The sequence below is a fragment of the Perissodus microlepis genome, chromosome 13 (assembly GCF_051167445.1).
Source record: "Perissodus microlepis isolate ML-2025 ecotype Zambia chromosome 13, ASM5116744v1, whole genome shotgun sequence".
Taxonomy (NCBI): Eukaryota; Metazoa; Chordata; class Actinopteri; order Cichliformes; family Cichlidae; genus Perissodus; species Perissodus microlepis.
Genome location: NC_140473.1, coordinates 7,761,262 through 7,779,623, shown reverse-complemented (window position 1 = coordinate 7,779,623; position 18,362 = coordinate 7,761,262). Strand labels below are relative to the sequence as shown.

Genomic DNA, 18,362 nt, shown 5'->3' with positions numbered 1-18,362 from the left:
CCTTTCTTCCTCATTCTCATGCTTGGTTTGAACTTCAGAAAGTTGACACGCCCCCTTCCCGAAATGTACTGAATTGCTGCTATGAGATCAGCTGATCAGAGAGTTATTTTAACTAGACAAAGAGGTGTACCCAGTGAAGTGGCTGGTGCTATATTTAGGACCCCGGTGATCCTGTGTCCAGAAAAGCAATTTAACTTGGCAACTTAAGTGCATAAAATACTGTTAGTGATTTACTTTAAACACTTGAATATACAATGCTGAATTCTTTGTTCGTCTTTGCAGGTTTTCGTCTATTACATTTTCTAAACCAACACTCTTTCTAATGAGCGAGGATGAAAACTCACATGCTCACACACCCGGAACAAGTTGGCCAATGCTAAAAACGGACTTTTCCCCTCAGATTTTTGTCAAAAAACAAAACGGGAAACACATGCAATGGTTTAAATGGTTTATTAAATATTGCATAATACCGAACACAGCAGTGTATAGTATCTTTATTTTAATATTGTCAATGTAACAGCACTGCAAATTGAAGCAAACAAACCAAACCTGTTGCAGGCTGTGCGTCCGTTTTTCATGAGTGGTAATCATGTCGAAGCGTTATGTCACACTTTTAGGTTCTTGTACAGTAACAGACAAGTTCTTAGTAAATGTTCTCCCGTCACAGAGACTCGAACAAATGGGGAAAATCAGGGTTACATAAAATACGTCATGGATACATTTCAGTGATACTGAAAAAAAAGAAAATGAGGCACAATTTTTCAAACATAAGGCAACATGATCCTCACAAATGGCAGCGTAATGTTTAATCTTTCTGTGCTCAGTAACGCTCCACTCTGTCCTTTGCCAATAAAGCTAAACAAAAAAATCCTTCAGGCAAAATAAACCACTGCAAGTGACAGAGAGTTCAATCTGACACTCCTATTGCTCGCAGTCTATTTTTTATTTTACATATTTACAATCCTTCATTTGCCGAACTGTTCAATAACGTTTCACACGTTTTTTGTTTTTTTACATGTTTACACTGCCTGCAACACATTCATATATTCATACATTCATACATCCCGTGACGTTTTACGGACAAAAATCACAGAAACAATCTATTGCCAATTGTTTTGTCACTAAACGAGTGATTATTTGCCCATCGTGCAGTGTGTCTGAGAAGGAGCAAACCTCTCTCCGTCGCAACAGGATTCATTTCGAAAGGCGACAGCTCAGCAGACTCCCGACTAATCAACACTTTCATGAAGAGCTGGAGTTACAGAGGCGGAGGTAAAATAAAAAACAAAACACGCTTTTGTGATAAAATGAAATGCCTGAACATTAAAAACAGTGTGATAAAAAGGCAAACCCACACTGCAGTGTAATATATTCCGTGTTATATCTCGCTGGGAAAACATTCTTTTGCTGATGTTGGCAAAGTAGCGGTTGTGATCTGCACAGGAAGAAAAACCCAATCTCACAGGAAACACTGATTGTACTGACCCGACTTAAATGAATGTACTTCATCAATTAATAAACTTCAGATATGACCTACGTGGTGGCCACATGCACAACTGTAGCTAACACATCATGGTGCAAAAAACAAAGACACTGTCGACATACGCTTCTAGATCTAATAAGTCTTATCTGTCTTATGTTTCTATACTTCAGCTTATCTTTCAGATTTTGTGTGTTCATAAACAGCCACACTGTAGGCCCTTTAATTAGAGTTTTTGGATAAGAAGGTGATGACAGCGCTTCTCTGAGTTCCGCTGCTCACTACCATCAATCTTCCCAACATAAAGTACGATTAGATTAAAATACTTCTTTAGCAATTGCGCAACGAACTACCCCCGTCTGCTGCTCCGAGCAGGTCATAACAAGCACTAAGGGTTTTTTTGGACACACTACCCGAAAGCTCTGCACGGCGCAGACACTGATGATGTGAGGGATCTTTCTGTGCGCGCGCTCCTGTGTTTGTGTGTGTAGGATCTATTCTGACACGTTACCGGATCTGATGGCGCTGGAGATGTGGGCGCTCCGTATTTGCAGGAAGACGGCTCTGATGCTTTGGTAGCGGAGATCAAAGCACTCTTCCATCGGCTATCGGCCATTAAAGGCTCAAAAAAGCGGCGTTCACCGCGTCATTACTTCTGTTTTCTTTAAGTTAAAAGTGCAATTATTAGGGTGTTGGCTGGCTGATAGTGTTTCATGCTCCAGTGTGATTTGTCAGTCTCTCAATGATCTTATAGTGCATGCTGTATTAATGCTGACCTTACAACTGTAGTCATTATGAATGAAAATATGCAGCCGTACGTATACAGTTTTCTGTACGCATTTACATATACAATCATGTCAGTAAGGGCACGGTTAAAATCTCAATACGCTCTAAAAAAATCACTGTGATCATATTCTAAGACACCTTGTTGGCTTTGACTTAAAACTTGAAAGAGTTTTAGGTCATCAGTGCTATTACACTGTTAGGAGGGATCTTCCTAAATGACCAAACAGGAAGTTAAGTGCTACCACGCCTGTCCTGTGGTTGCTCTGAAGCTAGGCGTCTACCACCGGCTACCTTAAAGGCATCAATAATCAGCAAACACAGTTTTAAAATATACAAAATATAGGATGTGCATATACACAGTTTTTGTTTCACTTTTATGACACATGCAATAAAATCTGCATGTCCTGTAATATGTGTTTGCAGTGGAAACTGAGAAAAAGAGAAGCCAGCAGCACACATCAATATTTTAGAGTTTCTGCTCATGCACACGGCTGTTAATAACTTCTCTGTAGCAACCTTTGGATAGAGAATGAAGACAATACTGTATTCAACGTAACACACTTGGGCTACAATGAGTTGTGAATGCTGCGAGGCAAATACTGACTTTTCTGATGATTCAGAAAATGTGGAGGAAAATAGTTCAATATTTTAAAAAGGGTCATTTTACATAAGGCTTTAAGTATTTAAAGTACCGAGGGCACTGACTTTAAGCTGTTTTTTTAAGGGAACTGTCTGGTTAACAGGGTCATAGAGTGATCATATTACAGGTTTTCTTTAAGTAGCTAAATCGAATCAATTTCATTCACGATACCTGATTTACATCATACTTTGCCAGTTGTGTTAAACACCTCTGGCCCTGAAAGATCAAAACACATTCTGACGCCTCCCCAGGTCCAGTTCAGGTAATAAGATCCACTCCTTTTATCCATACACTGCTCTGCTGCCTGCCTCTAGACTGAGGTGCTACGCAAACTCTTGCATACTGTAAAATTACACACACACAATGAAAGCTATTACGTGTACGTCGAAAAGCTAATTTGCAGGAGGCTTTCACAGAGAAATTCCACGTATGGAGACTGATGACTTCTGTGGAGACGTGCGTAAAATGTGATGGAGGTGTTTGGGCAGTGAGCTGTCCCCGTCTTCGCCTCCTGCAGTTTGACATACCTCGAGCCGATCTGATCACTTTCCCAGATAAAAATATTCGCCCGGCTAAATGACTATTCTAACCAACAGCCATGCGCGGTAGTTATGACTTCCCAAGCTTGACAGGCAACCGTGTGTTACAGCCAGATTAGATAGCTTTACAGTTTCACCTCCTTCACGTAATTCCCCGGGAAAGTCCCAAACTGTTTTGTCCGCTTTGATGTACCTGTGGAGGAAAAGAAAGATGAACATTGATCAGATTCTTTCTCAGATTTAATGCTTACATGACCTCAGTGTTACTACCAAAATAACCCCTTTGAGCTTTATTTAAAATTCTGTACAGGACCTGAGCATGCACACTGCACTCAATCCTCTGCTGTCATTCTTTAGAAACTCTATATATGAAGGAGATGACACGCTGAAAGAACCCTGAGCATGCACATTGCACGCGTGCAGTCCTTTTTTGGCATTTTGCAGAAACCCTATATAGATTAATGTGACACACCGAGTGTGACCGCATCTCTGAGGAATCTAGGCCTGTGACACATACCAACGAACCAGCCATCATCGCACTTCTCCATGACGCTGACGAGATCTCCCTCCTGCAGCTCCAGCTCGTCGTCGTTTTGCGGCACGTAGCTGTACAAAGCCTGAAATCTGGAGCGGCATGAAGCAGGGAAGACACAAAGTGTGAAATCAGCAAAGGTCTGTCGTTACCTAGAATATTAATAAGAGTCTGAAACGTGAAACAGATCTTACTCACATTCCACAGTTCAGACGGCTCGGCTCCGGGCTGCTGCTGTGTGACTGGGGTTGCTGGGAAATGATGAGAGATTGTTTACTGGGGTGGGGGTGCAGTCTATGAAGAGAGTCATTATGGTGGTGGGACAGGGTGCTGCAGTACCTCACCGAGGTCTCAGCTATATTCAAGATCTCATTACACACTGCCTCCTAGTAGTAGTAGGTGAAGTCGTCAGAAAAGAGAGAGAGACCCGGCCCACCGAGAGTCCCGGAGGAGGCCGAGGTGAAGGTGAGGAGGGGAGGTGAAGAGTTAGAGAAGGGGAGGTAAAGTGCAAGACAGGAAGGTAGGTCCGGTGAGTAGCAAGACAGAAAAGGATGTGATCCGTTAAAAGCCAGGAGAAAAGGTAGAGGGGGTGTTGGCCCAACCCGGGAGAAGAGGCATGAAATGGAAGGTCACCAGTAGAAGCATGTAGACAGGAAACATGAAATATTAGTTCAGTTGTACAGGATATAAGGCAGTAAGTGCATGCAGTATTAAAGGTGGGCTGACAGATTCAGCTTGAAGGAACAAAATAACCTCTTTGCTGCTAAAAGCTCTGTGAGCAGACTGATGTACATTCAATATACAGCTCAAGTCGGTAGCCTGTTAGCTTAGCTTGACAACTTAAAGGCTCAGGCTTATACTTAATGATAAAGCCAAACAGAGTCATTTAAGAGTAGCTTCACATAATTTTCTTTAAAAAAAACCCCATCTGTGTTTTGATTGGCCATGCTGCATTTTAAATTTTGACATAAAGACTACATATTAGAACAAAAACTGTGCTTTAGAGATGCTGGTGGAGAATTTTATCACCTCTGGATACATTTCATTTCCCCATTTTTTTTGGTATTTATGCTAAGCTAGCTATAGCGCCTTCGTTAGCTGCAAAATGATTGATATTTAACTATAACTTCACCCGGAGAGTAAGCTGAACTTCTGTTATATCATACGTCTAATATGTATGGGAGTTCAAGGTGCTGTGAGTCAAATGGATCTGTTAAGGTGGTATGTTTAGGATGGCACAAGATGAAGTCAGGTAGCAAACTACACATGCTTTTTGTAAACCTTTAACAGAGGTTCAGGAACACTTTCTATCACCTTACCGCAAACGAGTTAACATTGTTGTTATCTTGGATATCAAACAGCATCACAGGGCTTCTGGTGCTTCGTCCATGATGGTCGGCCTCATTTTTTACAAACTGTAACACAAAAAAAGGAATTCAAAATGAAAGCCTTGCACTGCATATCAACGTGCTGTGAATATGATCAAACTCCAGCGTGAGTCAGGTTTCCTGCAGGTGGATATTTCAGCTTCACGGCAGCTTGTCACTGTCCAAATAAAAAAACGTCCAACCAACAGAAGCATCTAACTTGTCAAGCTTGTGCACGGAACAACAACATGCATCTGTATGCTGAAATTTACAGTATAAAAATCAGAACTTATTATTATTGCAGATCAACCCTGGAAATGCAAACACACTTGTCTTACAGCTCTCTGCAGCTAGGAAATCTAAGACTTAATACATAAGCACTCAAACACAGTAAACCATTTGCATATTAGTGGCTCACACACAACACCATGCAGACTTGCATATGTAAGCAAAGTGACCAGTTCAGTTACTGTCTTTAAAACTGAAACCAGCTATTGGCTAAAATCACCTTCAGGTCAGATCTACCAGTTAGTTCTCCACAAAAATGTCTGCGTCAGTACTCGAGAAAATCTACTTTAATGTCTCAAACTGTGGCATAAGCCTGTGTTCCAGAGTGAACTTCAGATGCAACACCACACACCATGCAGAAGATACCTCTGCAGGGCTATTTCGCCTGCTGCCCGGGCCTGCGCGGCCCCTGTCCCCCTCTGCGCCTTCCCCCTCTGTCAATTCCTTCTCCCCCCTCAGCCAGCACTCCAGCACTGGCCCACTGCTGGGGCTCACACTACGTGACACATGTGGGGAGGAAGGAGAGAGCAGGAAGTCCTCCCCTTGAGGTGGGGTAAATGTGAGGGAGGGGGTGGTCGAGTTGGGTCTGGGTGGGTAAGGCGGGGGTAGAGGGGAGGCGGATGGGGAGGCCATGGGGGAGACGCAGTATGGGCTGCCAGTGATAGGAGGCACGGGGCTGGCAGAGAAAGGTGGGGGCAGGTATTCGCCCCAACGGTATGACACAGTGGGCAGTGGTGGCAGCGGAGGAGTGGGAGCCGCAGGGGGACTCCCACCTCCCACAGTCAGGGAGATCCACTCAGAGGAGACAGCATGGACCTCAGGGGACACAGAGCGGCGGGGGGAGCGAGGGAGAGGCAGAGGGGAGGTGGTCAGACGATTACGGTACAGCTTTTTAGGGCATGATGGAGACAGAGAGAGGAAGAGGGGTAAGAGAAAGAAAAAGCAAATGAAAGATGTGACAAAATCTCTACACAACACAAATTAAAAGGTGGGCGTCGAGGTGTGTGTAGAAGGAAAATCATTTTTGGATATTAAAAGCACACAGAGGTGGTGGTAAGAGAAATTGCTCAGTGATCAGTGTGTTTGAGTCCCTACCTGTGGTGAAGCATTGGTGCTGCGCTGAGGTGAATGGCTGACAGGTGGATCCGGGTACTCCACCCCGTTTTTGACCCGTGGTCGTTTGTGAACTTCTACATAGGTGACGGGGAAAATGCCTTGACGATTGGTGCCTGAAATTTTGCCCTCATACCAGTTCTCGTCAACTCTGCGAATCAGTGTAATCCTCTCTCCCTGAACACACACAGGCAGATCCACTAATCAGAGTTTTAAAAAATCCTTGTTTGGATTAAAAGAAAAAGGGAATAAAAACCCCGCTAGTTAATAGTTTATAATAACTCTTATTAAGTCACACCTTTCTGAAGGACATTTCCACAACTGTGTCCCCAGTGAAGTTAAAGCGGGCGACAGCTTCTCCATATTCCAGCACCTGCACTGGGGCACTTTTCTTTGGCTGTGCTTTCTCTGTCGGGGGGAGGAGCTGTGCAAGCAGACAAAACACCCAAATGTGACCAACCAAGAATATAAAATAGGGCATAAATTGTGAAAAGAATCGATTCTGAAATGCTTTAAAAAAGATATGAACTATGAGTCACAAATAACACACATTAACAGGCAATATACCTCAACATAGCTTCGAGGGAAAATACCAACTCTTCCATGATGTTCACCTTCATACCAGTTCTGATCAACTTGTCGAATGATGTACACAATGTCTCCCTTCTGAAATGGCAGCTCCCTGAAAATACAAAACCAACACACATTTAGAGATTAACCTCTCATAGTGTAACAAGATTGAGACGCTTTGAGGATCACATGGGTGGAATATACAGCATCACTTCACGGTCAAATGGTAGTTTTCTGTGATTGTTACATTTTTTTGGCACTACTTTGTTAAAAGTTGAAAAAATTACTTAATTAAGGTCCACTAGGCAAATATTTAACTCAGTGGTGGTGTTATCCTTGCTGCTGCATTGAGCTTCAATGCATTTATGGCATTTTCTATAAAAAATATATACATATAAATTCTCATAATTTCCACTTACTTTAGAGTTTCTGCTCTGAAGTCAAAGCGAGCCATGGCGGGCGTTTTCTGTGTAGATATATAAAAACAAAAATAAACGTCTGTGACTGTTACTATTTGGATTCTCTGAATCGCACTGAGTGAGTGAAAGTTTCCCTGAAGGCTAAATACCTTAAATGCCTCCATCTTTGTTCTTTTTGGCTACTACGCTCTCTGGGCTTTGGCATTTATGTGCGCTAAGAAAAGCTTTTCCTGGAGTTTGTTGTTAGCTGTAAATCTGCACTGGCCTCTCTGAACATAAATATTCTAGCAATGAGAAGAATGATATGTTTGCGACTGAAAGGATGACTTGACCTCGGGGGCATGCTCAGTTAGAAGCTATTGTGTGTAATGTGCAAAACAGCATGCATGCTCTGCCACTCTGGACGTATAGCTGGTAAACAGAGTCCACTCTGCAACTTGAATCAAAATGTATATGGGAAATATTCCAGTGATAAACAGGTCAAATGTTGCCTTCTATCATGAATATTTGACCAGGAGTGGAAAAGCCATCTGTGCCTGCAGAGACCTCCCCCCCCACAGCCTGACTCACAAAGTGACAAAGCATCTGCCGTCTTTCTTCCTGCTTACACAAGGATAAGACACTGCCGTGTATTGTACCTCTATGCCCGATTTCCTTTTCTCTGTGTTATCTGTGATGTTAAGCAGGTCTCCAAAGCGCTCGTTGGTGATGAACTGGTGGTGTGTGGGGACAATGCTCGTGTGTCGCCTCGATGCTGTGTCAGCCTCTTCCTGTTCCCGCTTCAGCCGCCGCTGCTCCTCCAAGATTTTCTGCCAGGAAACCAGACTGAACTGTTTGCACCCTCCAGATATGGGTCTCTACTCTTTTATTCACAGATCCTTTGTTAGGCATAACACTCATGTTTCACTTATTCAGAACACAATAATTTTTATCAAAGTATTTGTGTTCAGAGGGTTAATTCATGAATTTTGCACTGAGAGGCATCAGTTATGAAAGCTTGGATTAAAGTTGAAGAAAATTCACCTCTTTGTCCCCATGACGCCTCCTCAACACTTCATCCTGGCTTTCTCCGTGAGCTGGGGAGGAGTCTGAAACAGAAACCGTGAGGCGATTATCCCGTGAAGCGTTCTCACTGACCACCTCAAGGCCAGCTTTCAAACAAAAGAACAAAAGATGCAGAAAACTCTCAATTTAAGTGAAAAAAAAATCTCAAAACTATACAAAAAATATAACCATGCATGATTTAAATAAACATCTTTTATTTTTGCACCACTAAAACAAACAGCACACGCACGTTAAAAAAAGAAAAATCCTGCATGCACGTAGGAATGAACACAGAATGACCCAATGTGTGTTCATGACAAAGAAAAAAAGAAATGCAGGAAAGAAACAATGTAACCTACTGTGTCATGGTCAAAATAAATAAATGTGACATCATGACTTTACTGATGTTGATCGACCAACCAGCATCCACTATTTTACTAAAGAATCCTTTCAGTATTGCTAACACCGCCGTGCCACCATAGATGTTTCATTTTGTGTCCGAGTGAGGTCCACAAGAAACAGCTGTTAATGCTTCAGGGTTTCTATCAGATGCTCAGAGTAGCATCTGTTATATGAGATAAGTTAAAGCAGGAAACATCCTGACAGGCTAAGGAATGAAACATGGTAGATGTGGACAGTCCCAAAAAGCAGAGAGGGTACAAAAATGGACACAATAAGACATCAGTTTGAGAAAGCCTTTGCTCTGTTAAATGCCTAAATATCAGAGTCAATTCCTAGAAATGTCGCTTTTACATAGGATGGGCATTTCAATGCAAGGTAATGCATTCAAAGTTTAACATTACATCGCATAATATAATAAAATACTGCTTGTTTTCGATGTAATGCCTATGCAGACCTACGCAGCATGCAAACAACTCAAATCTGATGTCCAGGGATTATATACGTTACCAAAAGCTTCCTGAACCTCCCCTACAGTCACTGAAGTGTTTTGATGCATTTGTGGGACCATACTCATTGACAGTGAAATGGAAGGGCACCGAACAGCACACTCAGAATGAAATGGAGAGTTCCCTGTCACTTTGTAAACACACCACACAGACTGGAGATGGAAGGTGGTGGCATTGCTTTGTGGAGAAAAGGGACACAAGGTGAAGATAGAGTCAAGATAAATGAAAGACCACACAGGGAGGGAGGGTGACAAGTGGTGAAGGGATGGAGATAGCCACCTCTGCGGTGAGCTGCCAGCGGCTGCAGTAGGTTCCCGTTGGCGTCCAAGCCCTGCCCGTTACTCAGGTAGCCAGTGTTGTTTTCCTCTCCGTTACTCAGCCTCTCCAGAACCTCCAGGGAGGACAGACGCTGAGGGATGGAAGGTCTGAGCTCAGGCGAGAGACTGATAGGCCTCTGGGTGCCCGCTGGCACCCTGGTGGCTAACAACATCCTCCGAGTCTGATGGGACTGTGGGTTCTTCCGTAACCTGAAGGGAGCGGGGCCCATGAGGAAGAGGTTTCCAGGTAGTGTGGTCTTCTTCTCTGTGGGTGGCTGCTTCTCCTGCTGGTTCGTGGCCTGCTGCCTCTCATGCCTGAGGATAGTGGTAAAGCGGGTGTAGGAAGCTGGGCAAGAGCCTTTGCATTTGCTGGGTTTGAGGAGGAGTTGATTGTTCAAGTGGTGCAGGAGGTGGTGGTGGTGGTGGTGGTGGAGATGGTTGTGTTGCGGAGGAGATGCTGTAAGCATCACTGAGGGGCTCTTTGATTCACTGATGTTTTGGTGATTTAGTTCTGGGGAAATTTCTCTCAGGATTTGTTCAACTTCTGCTTCTGTGTTACAGGGGGATTCAGTTCTGCTGTCATGTCTGTCCTCAGTGGACGAAGCAGCCTCCTCCACCATCACACTTTCTGGTGACATGTCCTCCTCCCCAGAGCTCTTGCCCTCCTGCTCGTCCAGGTTGCAGACATCAGCCTGCGTGTTGTTGGCCACTAAAAGGGACTCCGCTGACACTGCAGAGGCCATGTAGAGGTGGGCAGGGCTGTGGCTGGGGCTGTGGCTGGGGCTGTGGCTGCGGCTGGAGTGCAGGATGGGCAAGGAGGAGGAGCGGCTGGGAGCCAAGGTGGAGCGCTGGATAATCATTTCAAACTCGTTGACCCGTGAGGATACAGTATCCCGTGGAATGCTACCCCCATCATCTGCCTCTGACCTCTCATCCCCGTTGTCCTTTGGTGTTTCAAAAAGCGAGGTCAGGCTACGGACACTGCCGTGTGGGCTGCAGCCGGTCGAGCTGGGCCGCTGGATGTGATGCATGGTCCTGTACATGCTGGAAAAATCTGATGCGCTTCTCCTAATTGCAGGGGAAACATTTCTGAGACCATCGCCACACTCACTCCCACAGCTGGACCTAGAATCTGAATGTTGGGCCTCCGCTTCAGCACAGTCTGTGTCACATTGCCCCGTGTAGATATCCTCACAGCTGTGGGCCTTTGGGTGCCTGGCATCTTTAGTCCTGCTGTCCTTACTGTTGCCACAGGGTGGCAGCAGTTTGGGCTTAAACTTAGAGGGCAGGATTTGGGGTATGCAGGCTTTGGCAGCAGATAGAGGCTTCTTACTCTTACATTGGTTACCTATTGCATTACTGGCAAGACTCGATCGACTATTTACAGAGGAGCAGGGTGAAATTATATAGCCATTCCCACCTTTATAATCCACTGGCAAGCATGCAGGACAACAGAATAAACAACATATTAGATTACAATGGTCACAGGTTTACACACATACACACTAAAACAGTCAGGCACAGTTCTAAAATAAAGACCAAGTTCCATCAGAAGTTGATGAGAAGAGGAATCAGACTTGATGCACTGTGCATCAAGTAATATATGACTGTTAAAAAGCTAAAAGCTAAAAAACATGGTGCTGCAGCAGGGGATAAAGTTTTACAAAGATAGAACTAGCAGATTCCCCGTTTATCAGTATCTCTGCGAACAGCAACATAATGAGTGAAACAGGAAGTATCAAAAGGGTAATATAACGTGAAATGTTATGCGATGTCGGAGGTTATAAAGGACTCACTCAACAGGGACTACAGTAACTGACATTTTAAAAACAAACAAAGAAGAATGCAAAACCTTTCTGTTATCTATTTGTATTCCAGTAAGCAGTAAAATTATCCTCCATTGCGTTATCCTCCTACACAAATCTCCTCTCCTTTTAGCAATTACACAGACGTCTACAGTGATAAATGGCTGCTGGCACCAGTGCTAATACATCGCTCCTCCTACACGGCTGCAAACCCCCCCCCCCCCCCCCAACAAAAAAACAAAAAAAACCCCAAAACTATTCTGAGTCAACCTGCACAGTGAAAAATGAAAACCTATGAGAAATACTCATGTCAGTTCCTGGCTATACTAAGCTTGTGACAGCACTACAGATGGCACTGGGAAATGACACAACGCTTTCGCATGCTGCGAGCCACTTCTGTAGCATGAGTGACCAATCTGTCGTGTTCGTATCTGCCAGGAAAAACACACGCACTGAAGAAGTTAACTTGATATACTATCCAAGTCATATGGCAAGTAAAGAGTTACCATTCAGCCCACAAAAAAGCCCAGAAGGAGGCTCTGTTCTTTGAAACACAAAGATATTTTTTAAATTTTATTTTAAGAGTGCAAGGCAGAAACTCATGATGATGAAGTGTTCCTTGCACCGCCTCAGGCGGGAGGGTGAAACAGGAATGTGGTAGTCAGTTGACTGGAGAGCCAAATTTATTTACCACAGTTCAAATGGTTAAAAGTCAACACAAATTGGTCCAGAACAGCAGATGTAAATGGCTCTTCTTTTATAAGATTCCTGTAACAGTCATATTTTATGGAAAATACACCAAACTTTAAGTATTGGTGGGCAGTTTATAATCTGCTTATATCCCTAATGTAATGTTCTGACATGTACTGGGTCAAACTGCCCCTTACACTCTTTTTCTTACATCTCTTCTTCTCTCCACCCGAGTGTTTCTCTCTCTAGCCATGTGCGCAGGCATTCCAGCCTCTGACCCCACACTGACAGCTGACTTCCTCATGCCCGCCCACCCTCTGTGTCCTTTCTGTTTATCTCAACCCTGTCTGGCTGGGTTGTGAAGAGCAGAGCTCGTTTTATCTCACGCGTATCTCCTCGTCCATCCCCTCACTGGCCCTTAGCTCCCTGGCGCTGGAACGCTCTGGAGTCTTGCCCTAAGCCTGCCTAGCGACTGGCAGCTCACAACTGGAGCAAGGGTGGGTGGGTGGGTGGGGGAGCCCCAAGGTTAGCTTCCATCGACTTAACAAGACAACCTCACTCCCTCCGTGAGTTTTCCAAAGCAGATACTGTACACGCTTGATGAAAACATCCATGGCATTAAAAGCTTCTGGGGGAAATGAATGCTGTGAGGTGATTGGCCAATGCTGTGTGGTCTGGGAGCAAAGAAAAATGTGTGAATTCCGACATAAAAGTAAACAGAAACACATGTATCCCTGTCTGATGATTTGAATGGTCCAGCATCACCGCCTCTAACTGATTGGTTCTGTCTCGGCAGGAGAGGCCTTTAAAGGCCGGCTGAACTGTCTACCATGTCCACATACATAAACATACACACACCTGCTTTTTTTACTGGCCACATATGTGAAGTAGCTGCTATCCTACCTTTAGAGGAGGAGGAGCTGCCAGGGCGCTTGTTTAGAGCCCGTAGACCTTGCAAGGGAATATCGCCGCCCTCTAGGACACTCTTGTAAACATGACGGTCACATTCTGGAGCCACAGGCTCATCAGTAGATGATCCTCTGTCCTTCTCCACCTCGCTGTGTCCAGACTTGCTTGAGGAGCTAGACAGCAAATCACAGGAACGCAGACAGCTAATTAAACACAGTCAATTTCGTTCAGCAAGAGCTGTTGTTGAATGTTTTTATGATAGCCAAAGGCACACAAATTGGGTAATGGGCTGCCATATGGTTCTTATTTAGCATATCTTGAGGTAATTCCTGTCTTCGCAGACTTGTGGGAGACGAAATAACCAGAAACAGAAAAAAGCTAAACGAGAGAGGGAGAGAGAAAGGCTGAATTTGGAGGCTGATGTTGAGAGAAGACACTGGCTACAACAGATATCTTGGCATTCTAGAGAGGCCAGCAGCAGAGATTTCTATAAATATTCTCCGAACATTCCCACATGGTACATCAGCCCCTGCCATGCACCTGTAAGACTCTCAGGTTAACTCTCTTTCCCATGCTGTCATGTGTTACTCATGTTGCTTCTCTCTCTGTACAAACAATCCTACCGTTTAAAGAGACGTAGTCGCCAATAACATCTTGGTAATATAAAAACCCATTCAAACCATAGTAACATCTGCAGTGCTGCCAAGCCAAAGTTTTACATACTTGTGAATACCTCAACAAGAAGCTCTTTCATAGCTGTCAGAGAAAAAAAAAATATGTGCGCTGCTGGCTATACAGAGCCATTAAAATCATGTTGGCTCTACTTTACTTGCAAGAATTCACATAAACGGTCTCCAGGAAATGTACAGTACAGGAGCCATGCCAGATTTAGGAGAAGAAGAATCTCCAGGGAAGGTTCAAGGAAAATCAGACACCACTGTGACGCTTTAAAAGCAGCAACACTTCCTGCAGGTTAAAAACAGTAACCCATTTATCTGGAATGATGAGGATTTCCATGAAATGCAAGTCACTGTGTATGTACTGCTCCATCATGACAAATTTCTATTTTGTGCGTTCATTAGATCAGTTTTTAATGAATCTATTTCTGAGAGACTAAGATGCACTCCCATGTGCTGTGCTGCCTCAAACATACACAAATTTGCTTAGCGTGAGCCTAATGATGCTATTTGGGCAACACACAGCTCTTGAAAAGTCTTCAATTTCAGACAGAGTCAAAAAAGTAAAAAAAAAAAAAGAGTACTGCCATAAACATATGTGCCTTTGAAGGAAGTCAGTTTATGAGCTGAGGTTTCCCTTGAAAACCTTTGGGTGAGTGAAATTCCACTCGGCTTTCATCAACCACTTCTTCCTTTCAAATTAACAGCAAATCAGTGGATTAAAAAGCCGGGGTACGAATGTCTTTTGCAAATGCTTGGCCATGATGACATAATGATTGTAGCAGATGGAAACTTCTGGACTGTAAGCGCATGACAGTGACTATTACTCATACCTAAATTCCTAACATTTTATTACACAAACAGAAAAGACAGCATGCCAGTCTCACCAGACAAGATTAAAATGATCAAAAGCTTTGTCCTAATGTGAGCTAACGTCAACTCTCATAATCCAGTTGCTCATCCTAGTTCTGTGCACACATTGGAAGGGAGATAACGGTTTTCTGAGTTATGCAGCAGCTGGGCAAGTTCCCTCTATCCCAGTGACATCCAGGTTGCTGTCTTTAAATAAATCACCACATAGCAGCCATGTCTCGACACCAAAACCACCCACCCCCGTAAAAAAGAAATACGGCCAGAGGACACACTGTTCTGGTGGCTTTTTGCCTTATTAACAGGATCTCCTCAGGAAGCAGGAATCTCCCGGTTGTAGGCGGGCGACCTCACCAGGGTGGAGAAATCTCTCATTGATATTTATACCCATAAGATGACTTAAATAATAATCTACACACTGGAAGGAGGACGCACAAACATTAAAATAAGGAGGAGAGGCATCGACTTACTACTGCTGCAGGTCGGAGGCTGTTTCCAAGGGGCTGAAAGAGGGGGCACTCTGCAACAAACCAAACAAAGAAGTCATTGATAGATCCACAGGAAGGTCTCCTCCGGCTAGAATAGAGGCAGCAGCATTAGCTGTGGCCAGATTCTCTCTTCTCCTCCTCTCTGTCGTTCACTCGCTGCTCTGCCGTTTCTGTCTCGAGCACCCGGGTTTCAGAGCTTCTCTGGTCTGGCTTGGCATGGAGGAGCAAGCGTGTGTTTTGGCCTGCATGCAAGTTGGAGAAACAAGCGGCAGTAAAGAGAGTGGAAGGGAGGGGGGCGGTGGGTGGGCGTGCATCGGTCAGGGGGCGCCCATGCGTGGAGGGGGCTGTCACAGGCTCAGCCAATGAGCTGCTGTCTCCCGGTGAAGCCATCTCTTTTGTCTGATATTGGGTCGCTCTCATTATCACTGGACCAGACCGAGGGACAATTAACCAGCTGGTGGTGCAAGAAGGCCAAATTACACACACACACAAACACACATATACACGCTCAATATTCAAGCTCACACACTTGTCAAAGAAAAAAAAAAATACAAATGCACTGAAACAACATATTATAAAAGAAACAGGTAATTATGTTATAAAGACAGAGAGCAAAAACAAAAGAAACACCACGTGAAGCACAAAGCGAGTGAAATGTTTAAATAAATGTAAGAGTAGCTGTTTTTAGTAGCTGCTGTTATCTCCAAAACATATGGGTGTGGGTGTATTGGGGGGGATCATTCATGCAGCATGGTCGCACCAACATTTTGAATAGTTTACAGCAGACTAATTTTAGCACACTGTTTCTGTTGCTTTCCTCTTTTCGGACGTCACAGCAGGCAAAAATAACAGACGTGACACGGGCACTATGAATAAGAGCACAAGTGTTGTTTGCAAATACGATTGCACAATCCCTACCCCAGCCAGCCCGGCCTTGCTGTTAATGCCACATCCACTTCCCCGTGGCACGACCTAGCGTCCGCTTCCCACACCAACGACCAGACAAGGAACATTCTGAACAGCTCATTTGCCACAACATGCCTTTACACTTAGTTGCCAGGGCAGAAGGATCATTAATAACCTTTCAGAATAAGTGCCTGTCTTTATAAGAACGGCATATCGGGCTGGCAGGTCTATAGTCTGATCTATTTATAAAGCTAAATGTTCCATGTAGACTTGGGGAACACACAAGTGTCACTGAATTATCAGTGGCTCTTCCTTGCTCCACCACGTCTTGTATCCCCCCCTTGTATCTGATAGGGAGAAGATGGTGTCCTCTGACACCCCAGGGTAATTGGGCTTACACACACACACGCACACACACAGAATCAGTGGAAAGTAAACAGGAAACAAGCACGGGGGCTTATCTGGAGTAAATGAATGGAATCTTAATCTGGTTATTTACAAGATGCCTGATTAGTGTCAGTTTATGTAAACTTTTCTTTATATAAAAGGTGGAAACTGGTCATTTTCAAACTAATCCGACACTGAAATCACTTAACATCAATTATTTTGTGACAGCTGACTAATGCTTTTATCCAGCTTGTGAAATAAAAGTGGAAAAAAGAAGATTGTTTGACAGGAAGAGATATGCATAAAGGATGAAACTACATGTTGTGACAAGGGTCCAATGCTCTATATGGACATGGATAAAAGCCTCTGTGAGTCAGTGGAACACCAATGACAGTATTTCTGCAGAATTTCATGTGCATGTTTCCTAACAGGTGTCCCCGTTTACTCAGAGCTCAGACTCCTGTAGGCAGCGTTCATTTTCAAAATAGCGATCGTGAGTGGGTCATGGTAACACGAATCCCATTCTTTCCAGCCCCTTGTTTTCTGTTGATATGCTCTCATGAAAACAAACAGCTTCCCCATTGTGAATGGCCTGTTATAGCCCTCCACGCCCCTCTTCTCTCCTCCTCTAAATGCTTAAAGGTAAAGGTTAAGTGTATAACATAGGTTAAATATGAAAGCACAATGAGCTGGCTGGCTTACGGAGTTGCCTCCTTTAGAATATGTCAGGTGATAGGGGGAGGCTCTATGTAACTCGGCGCTGAGACAGTGGGGCAGCAGCCCTCACGCCAGCATATGCTCGACAGATGGAGTCACCATGTCAGTTACAGGGGGCCAAAATGCTCTTCCTGACCAGAGATACGTGTGGAATTCCAGTTCCCGCAAGACATGTATATCGATGAACCAGTGCTTGACCACGAGTGCCACTGGATGCATTTTCTGGCTCTTGTTGAACCTTGAATTTGTGACTATTAATCAAGAGGGCCATCACTGCAATCATACATAGGTCACTCTTACTTAGTGACTAGAAGTGGCCACTAGTGGACAAGTAACGATTTGAAAGTAGAATTTACACTAAGCCTTGTTGTATAAAAAGGGACTTCAAATTGTTTTAAACCAAGGAATCAAAAACCTTTTATTATATTTAGGAACATTTTTCCTAATAATAATATAAAATGACTTAAAAGTTCTTCTTAGAAGTTCTTCTTGTCAGCACTCTAGGAGTAGTAAAAAGAGAGAGACCTAACTGAAGACAATTGAGATTTTTAGAGACTTCCTCCCATATCTCTAATCCAGTAATACCAAGTGACTGCTGATATGTCAATCAAACTCCAATGAGCCAGTGTGTCTGGCTGGCCCTTTAAGGTCAAATGCTGTGCATACCAGGTGCAGCTTTAGAAGTGACTTTGACATTAAACAGGAGCCAGTCATCAAGCCGAGCTCATCTGGCAAACATCCAGGCTGCCATGAGATAGAGACGGCCGCCTCCACCGCTAAACCTCCTCCACATATACACAAACCCGGAACAGGAGAGCCTGCCTCTACGTCTGGCTGATGCTAGGACATGATCTCATGCCGTAGCCAGTGGTGCCACCTCATATGATCCAGGGTGTGTCTCTGACTGACA

The 18,362-nt window shown here is 44.1% G+C and overlaps 1 protein-coding gene across 9 annotated transcripts in view; it reads right to left on the bottom strand.

Annotated features, from left to right (window-relative positions):
• Positions 1-434: 434 nt before the first annotated feature.
• sorbs1 (sorbin and SH3 domain containing 1) overlaps positions 435-18,362 on the bottom strand; it is a 41,703-nt gene continuing 23,775 nt past the window's right edge. For 5 of the 9 annotated variants that reach the window (XM_084947810.1, XM_084947806.1, XM_084947804.1 and 2 more), the window contains 10 exons: positions 15,425-15,474; positions 13,402-13,580; positions 9,966-11,435; positions 8,758-8,822; positions 8,373-8,543; positions 7,735-7,781; positions 7,313-7,427; positions 7,044-7,169; positions 6,728-6,922; positions 5,399-6,520 (listed from right to left, as the gene is read on the bottom strand). In XM_084947810.1, the coding sequence (XP_084803936.1) occupies positions 5,915-6,520; positions 6,728-6,922; positions 7,044-7,169; positions 7,313-7,427; positions 7,735-7,781; positions 8,373-8,543; positions 8,758-8,822; positions 9,966-11,435; positions 13,402-13,580; positions 15,425-15,474 (3,024 nt within the window). In that variant the 3' untranslated portion in view covers positions 5,399-5,914. The other 4 variants (XM_084947812.1, XM_084947808.1, XM_084947809.1 and 1 more) reach the window with 4 other exon arrangements.